The following is a 7,392-nucleotide window of genomic DNA, read 5'->3' on the forward strand; positions in this document are numbered from 1 at the left end:
AACCGTAGAGTTCTTTAACCTCCACAAAACTTTTTAGTTTTTTCTTTGCCCATACTTCTTCGTTCTTAGCATTTTGCTCGGTGTCCTGGCATCAGATAATGACCTGATCTCTTATATTAATGCTTCTAAAATATATCCTCCCAATCCAATAGGGTTTAATGGAGTTTCTATTCTCAAATGAAAACAAGGCCTACTTTTTTCAATTGCTAAAGCCATATACAATAACCAAGGACAATCCCTATCACTACCAGCATGCAATTGCATGTGTAAAAAATGGCACAAATGAGCAGAGAATAAGGGAATTAGGAGGTAGCCATGCTGAGTTAAAGGGAATGCCTTGTTTAGAATATATTAGACTATTTCTGAAAATCTATATGATTCAGCACATGTCTCAAAAGCGAAAGCTGATGCTGGGAAACACAGCTCACGCAAATCCATGTGCAACTAACAACCAACAGAGCAATGGCATGGAATTCCGAGCCTACTTTGATTTCCTTCCTAGTCTCTGCCATTCTATATGCTTTCATTTGCTTTCTTTTCTTTTTTCTGTTTTCTTCTTACATACACACATCTAGCCAATAGCCATTTCAGGGTTCTTTTATTTTGTTCATGTAGTTGCTTTGTATACGGTCTCTATATACTCATATACGAACTCCTGAGTTTGCTTTATTGATTGCTTTGCTTTATTCTCTTAACGTTCTTGGTCTTAGCAAAAGCAAATGTATGCAGAAGAAGAAGATTCCTTGAGAGTGAGAGTGAGAGAGAGAGAGAGTTTTGTTTTTGTTTTTGTTTGTGACTTCTTTTTGAGAGGGAATGAGAAATGGCAGATATGTGTGCATTCTTCGACTCTGAAGTACCAAAATCAGAGATTTCTTGCTTGCATGGGTTTGCATTTTTTTGGAGTTTTTACGTTCCCTTTCTCTCTCTCTAAGAAAACCAATATACACAAATATTATAAATGCTACTAATGTTGGCACTACCTATGTTTTAATAATTGCTCAAACTCAGCCTTTTTTTCTTTTTTAATTGGCTTCTAAGAGCTTTTTTAGCATTGTAATAACCTCTGACTGCTATTTAAATAATAAAATACAGGATGAGTTAGTGCAACTATCAAAACATCGTAGTGTTAATAATCTCAGAAGCCTATCACATAAAATATCACAGAGAACAGATGAAATGGAGAAAAAAAAAAAACCAAAGAATAACAAAATATAGTATACCTAAATAAATCAGAAGAAACAAATCAACTCATGGATGGAATTCCCAACCTGTCTCCAAGTAATGAGAATAAATTTTTTTTGGCTGATGGAGAGAAGTTGCAAATTTCCATTTAAGTTTTACTATAACTGATTTTCTATAGTTTGATGATTTAACTAATGTGTTGTATTTATTGGGTATTGATGATCAAACTCAAGTACGAGAACGGCAGCCATCAAAGGCCTCTCTCTCTCTCTCTCTCTCTCTCTCTCTCTCTCTCTCTCTCTCTCTCTCTCTCTCTCTAAGAAAATTCACACAGAAATCTCATAAAATATCACATAGAACAGATAAAATGGGAAAACTATTAAAGAAAAACAAAATAATCCACCTAAATAAAGCCAAAAAAACAGTCAACTCAAGGCTTGAATTCCTACCATATTCTCCAACACTTGTCCTCAAGCCATGACAAGGATATTTCTGACAGATTGGGAGAAGATACAAATTTCCATGTAGGTTTTACTCTGACCCACCCATTTCATAGTTTAATGGCTCCAATCGATGGGTGTGCTTATGGATATTGATAATACCACTGAACTAGAAAAGAAGAAGAAGAAGAGCAACCAACAAATTCTCTCTCTCTCTCTCTTGAATATCCACGGAATATCTGATCCGATCGTGCATAAATAAACGGAAAAGTAAAATAAACACAAACCAGAAGATGAACACCGATATTTGACATGGTTCGGCCAAGATGTCTACATCGACAGGCGATAACTCGATCTTCACTATGAGAAAACAATGTACAAGGATTACAATGGAAAATCCAAAACCCACCAACCCGCAACTCTTTCCTTGCTTCTCAACCAAGACTTTACCCAGAGAACCCTGAGAAAAATCCCCAAGAGAAAACCCGAGAAGCTCTCTTTCCCTCTACCTCTCTTGTTTGCCGCCGCACCAAGATACTCTCATGCTCCTCTTTTATACTTAGGTTTTTCCTAAAACCAAAAGAAGCTTGTTTCTAATTTTGCTTCTCATTGCACAGGGTGGGAGACAAGGCAACTTTCCCAACAATTGGCATGCAATACACCATCATTTTACCCTATTCCAAGGCCAAGCATTTTCTCATACAGTTTAAGTAACCTAACAGCTAATCTCTTGAAGGACAGTGCAATGACTGGAAGTTTAGTTTCTCTAGCAAAGCAAATGCCTTTATCTAAATGAGCATTCTATGAGGCGGAAAGAAGGTGAAGATCGCCGTCTTCAACTTGTTGAAGAGGATTATGTATTCCTTCGTTGAAAACCCTTGAATCCAATAGGAAATAAGATTAAAAAAAAAAAAAAAAAACAACCGAAACCATGTTTTTTATTCAATGAAAAGTTATCTCTACTTACATGCAATACGGCCCATATTTATAGATTTTCAAATCTTCTTCTCCCTGTGCTACCAAAACTCATCTTCTTATTCTAGTTAAACCCTAGCTAGGAATAGGACTGTGACTTATAAACTAACAAGGAATCCCAACTAACACAAAATTTTAAGAAACTGTCCTACATCAGTATTGAAGTTAAACGCTGATGAAGCAACCATTCCTGGCCTTAAGATTTACTAGGGATGGTATTCTGATCAGAGAGAGGGAGAGGGAGAGTGAGGAAGAGAATTAGTATTTCAACTACATACGACTTGCTCTTGGTTTTCAATTCTCAATGTAGATGAGGAGTCTCAATTTGCAAATGTACACCAATCAAATAACAGTCATGTGTTCTTTGTAAAGCAAAAATAGTAATGCTAAACTCTATAATATATAATGACAAATTATCAAAAAAACATGAATAAAAATCACTCACTACATTGCATTTTCTCATACAATATATTAAAAACATGAATAAAAATCACTCACTACACTGCTTTTCTGATCCTTAACAATAAGCCCTTCAGTCAGATATCAAACCCCCATGAACTCATGCAGCCATTTCTATGGAAAAAACGATAAAACACAAAAAGTAAAAAAAATAACCAACAACAAATAGACGAAAACTTGAATTCTACCATTGCTAGATTCTTCATAAAATCTCAAAGAGATGGGATTCTCCATTGCAATTTCACCATCTTAGATCTTGGATTGAAACTTTTGCTAGTTAATGGTATAATCTGGCCAGAAGCAATGTAATTCCTTCTAAATCAGTGGCCGGGAGCGCGGATTCCTTCTAAATTGAGTGTCTCCTACCGAAGCTGTAGTAAAAATGAAGCTTCAAATGTAAGGTTACAGCTATCAAAAGAGAGTGAAACTACAAAAGATTGCCCCTAGAAGAAGAGGTAAAGGCGCCGGAGAGATCTGTCCATGCATTCCCACCCAAGTATTGATCATTTCCTGGATTACCCAAAAATTGTCTTGAAAAATTAAACCCTTGATTTTCTTCCATTTTCACTGAATTGGCTGTATGACCAACACCCGAACCCGATGCTTTCGCTCGAAGCTGGGCTGCGGATGCACCACCATACCCTTCGCCGTCAAATGGGTACAACCCTGGTGGCGGCTCCAATCCAGTCAAGAAAGGAAACTGCTGAACTTGCCCTAGTCCCCACTGATCGGGGCCTCCGGCCGTGGCCGATAATATGGTCCCACCACCACTTGAATTACCACCCATCTGAAAATCCATATCCCTTCCGCTACCACCCATTGCCACCATAGATTGCTGAATTCCCCCAAAATTCATCCCTATGTCAGTTGATCCATAGTCAGAAAGATGGTGTAGAGAGGTCATGAAAGGTAATTGCGGCGGCGGGAGGTAGGCTATTTGATCAGAGGTGCAACTATTGGAGGGAATTGCACTAGAAGAAGGAGTGACCATATCGCTCGAAACGGGGGATTTTGATCTGTTGGTACCTGCTGGATAAAATAACAAATCTGAATACTCTGATTCTTAAGACTGTTGGAAATAATTGTAGGGTTTTTGACCGAAGAAAACCCACTAAAATTCCGAAGCAAATATATATATGTGGATTAAGGGACTGATCTTTGGTTTACTCAGTTCAAAATTCTAACATTACCTTTGCTTCTCTTGTTTCTTCGACACCCACCGCCAACCGGAACGTTCCTTAACGCACCCCCTCTAGTCCAGTACCTCCGGCAGGTCTTACAAAAATGGCGCGGCTGAGAAAGACTATAATTGTTGAAGTAACAAAACTTTGTGTTAGTTGATTCACATCTAGGGCATTTCAGAGCAGTCTCGGGTTGTGGCAGATTCGCGAGCCGGGCCTGTTCAGACATCGAACCAGGCCTGATCTGGCCCGACCCGCCTGCCGCCGCAGCCGGAGCCGGCGGCGGCAATAGCTGAGGGTTCTCGCCACGGCTTCCTTGATGCTGATTTTGCTGCTACAAAATGAAAGTGAAATCAAATCTATGGTATATTCAACAAGAGAGCTATATGTTAAAAGGGTTGGGATGCTTATCATTCAAAAAAAGGGTTGGAATAATACTTGCTAATTTTGCTTTTTTCTTGAAGAAGCTATGGAGAAAAAATTGAAAGCTTACTTGTGGCCAGTTGTGTGGATCTAGATAGAGAGGAACCGATGTAAAATCCATGGTTTTTATCCTTTTCTTTTGTAAAGGTTGGTGGGTTTTGAAGATGGTGGAGAATCACATATGAGTTGCAGAGAGAGAGAAAGAGAAAGGAGAAGGGAATGAAAAAGATGAAGCTTTTTATTTATCTATATATATTTCTTTTGCCTTGTAACTTTGAAGTTACTTCGTGTGTAAGCTTCTGTCTTTGTTGTGGTTCAGTGCTTAGGGAAAAAAAAGAAGTTAGTGGCTCTTCATGCATGGAAAGTAGAGATAGAAAAAGATAAAGAACTCCTCCTTAAGAGGCCATGGAAACCCTAACATGAAATTTAAAAAATGGAAAGTAATAAAAATCATTTTAAATCAAAAAAAAGGAAAGGTCAGTCTTGGTGGTGTGGAACGGTCACGATCATACCTTCTTTTGGTTTTTCTTCTTTTTTGTTTGCATGAGTTTATTAGTAGGGGTGTCAATGGATCCAGACGTCCGATGGATCCCAATCCGAACCTTATTGGACGGGTTCTAGGCATACTAGAAGGATCCATGAACATGATTCAGATCCCCATTATAGGATCTGAAAATTTTGCAGATTAATTGGAACAATACATGCAAAGAAAATCCATTGGATAGTCGCGATCAGAAGTCTTTTTACAAAAATACCCTTGTAAGGTTTGTAATAGCATTGGTAATGTGTGGGGTATTTCCATAAAAGCGAATAAATTTCACAATTCCGCGATTTTGCTATTCTCTTTCCTCTTGTCACCCTTTTCCCTCTACAACATGTAATCCTCTTCCTCCATCGTTTTGCTCCCCTAATCATTCAGCCACTCCGTTCACGCTTCGAGAGACTACTCTCGCCCTCACCCTAATCCACTCGGCCACTCCATTCCACCGATTGTCACAATGCTCGTCATGCCTATGCTGCATCCACATTAACCAGAAAGAAACATAGAAGCATCCTCATACGAACCCTATAACTGTTACCCCTCATGTCTCTCTCTCTCTCTCTCCATTTGTTCTGCTTGAGAATCTGATCTAATCTGCCCTAATCTTGAGAATTTGACATTTTTTAAAGAGAGAAAAAGAATCACATTTTTATACGTTGGTGTATTCAAAAGACTTATTTAGTAAACAGTTTTGTTCACGGGTTTCAAACATTGTGGGCTGTGGGTTCATTTGAGAGCTATTACATTATCTTATGAGCCAAGTGCAATGGACAGTGGTTTACTCAGAGTCAACTAAACATTCTAACTTCTTTTTAAAATTTTAATAGTAGAGGATGGTCCGACTTGAAACGGATCGTGACCGGGACACAGGAAGTAGGATACCGCCCTAAGATTCGTAAAAGGTCAATGAACTGAACGAATTTACAGGAATACCTGGGTGGTATAAATGTTAGGGAATTGCTAGCGTCCATTACAAAAGGGATTTTGCGGCTGGTCTGTCGCACATCAGACCAGCTACCTCGTTAATGAAGACAGCAGCTTTTGTCGCCATTCACGTGGTGGCTGGTCTGACGTGCAATAGACCAGATGCGAAAAGCCTTTCTACGATGGAGCTTAGCAAATCCCTAAATGGGAATTATTATTGAGGAGAGTAGATCCGAAAAGTTGAATTCAATATGGGATCCGAGATGGCGGCTACCGGACCCGAGCTAACTAAAACAGATATTTCTGTCCTCTTATGTGCCACGTCAGACCCGTGTGGGGCCCACCGATCCCGCGTTTTTATACTATAGAGCCGCCGATGGAATATATTTGGGTGGGCCAAAAAGGAAGCGAAACTCCGGACGTATTATTCTTTTCAGGTTCGATTGGTGGCCTGCGGGGCTACCAAATAAAAATATTCTCTCCATTTTCAAGGAAAATTTAAAACCTACTACACTCAGAAATTATTTTCTATGAAATATTATTTTCCATTGACACCGTTTCCCTAAATCCGAATTCTCCCTTGGCCCCATTTGGATTGTAGGGTGAGAAATCTGAACCGAGGGAGAAGAAGAGGCCGAGCCTCTCTTGCCACCACCTCGCCTCTCGCCGAGGATGAATATCAAGAAAATAGCGACAAAATTCTTCATGGGGGGTGTGTGCGTGTGTGTCGGGGGGTACTAAAAAAATTCTAAACCTGCCGCTCTAGCCACTCTTGCACGAGCGAGACAGTCCGCGTCACTATTCACCGACCTCCTGACATGATGATAACAAACTTCATGACCCTCGGCCCAATCTAAGTTCTCGTCCAGGAACTCGGAGAATCTCCATGGGTGGGGGGATTGGCTAAGGCTGCAACTCGAGCCGGGTTTTACCCGACCCGAAAATAGCCTGGGTTGGGTTCATGAAAAGGTTTCGGGTCGAGCCGGGTTGAGCATTCAAAAGCCCGCATGAATCTCGGGTCGAGCCGGGTTTGAAGGGGCCCGACCCGACCCGACCCGACCAAAGTTACATAAGTTATAGTATGTACATTTTTTTCTATTGTTAGTTAAAAGCTAAAAGTGAAAACCCACGCACTCAGTGTTACTGTATGTGAGTGTAATTTATGCTTCTATGAGTTGAGTTGATTCAAGTGTTTGATTCAGCATTGTTTGATTGTAATTACAACATTGTTTGATTACAGCATTGTTTGATTCAAGTGTAATGTGAG

The 7,392-nt window shown here is 39.8% G+C and overlaps 1 protein-coding gene across 6 annotated transcripts; it reads right to left on the minus strand.

The window, feature by feature from the left end:
* Nucleotides 1–2,957: 2,957 nt before the first annotated feature.
* On the minus strand, nt 2,958–5,030 carry LOC143884835 (dof zinc finger protein DOF3.6-like). 6 transcript variants are annotated; one of them, XM_077388668.1, is made up of 3 exons: nt 4,731–5,030; nt 4,247–4,568; nt 2,958–4,085 (listed from the first exon to the last, which is right to left on the minus strand). In XM_077388668.1, exons 1-3 carry the CDS (start codon nt 4,779–4,781, stop codon nt 3,484–3,486), a joined length of 975 nt encoding a protein of 324 aa, XP_077244783.1. In that variant the 5' UTR covers nt 4,782–5,030; the 3' UTR covers nt 2,958–3,483. The 6 variants fall into 6 exon arrangements, with proteins under 6 accessions (XP_077244783.1, XP_077244767.1, XP_077244791.1 ...); XM_077388652.1 differs by having other exon boundaries at nt 4,247–4,571; XM_077388676.1 differs by having other exon boundaries at nt 2,958–4,082; nt 4,731–5,027.
* Between the last annotated feature and the right edge of the window lie 2,362 nt (nt 5,031–7,392).

This window comes from Tasmannia lanceolata, unplaced genomic scaffold, assembly GCF_043159265.1.
Source record: "Tasmannia lanceolata isolate RefF3 unplaced genomic scaffold, GAP_Taslan_0.1 ptg000002l, whole genome shotgun sequence".
Classification (NCBI taxonomy): domain Eukaryota; kingdom Viridiplantae; phylum Streptophyta; class Magnoliopsida; order Canellales; family Winteraceae; genus Tasmannia; species Tasmannia lanceolata.

Bases quoted from the DNA above. Each gene is read 5' to 3' on its own strand.
- LOC143884835 (XM_077388652.1), bottom strand. From the start codon at position 4,781: ATGGATTTTACATCGGTTCCTCTCTATCTAGATCCACACAACTGGCCA. The intron at 4,572-4,730 runs GTAAGCTTTCAA...TTCATTTTGTAG, and splicing joins ATCCACACAACTGGCCACAA to CAGCAAAATCAGCATCAAGG. The intron at 4,086-4,246 runs GTAATGTTAGAA...TATTTTATCCAG, and splicing joins AAGAAACAAGAGAAGCAAAG to CAGGTACCAACAGATCAAAA.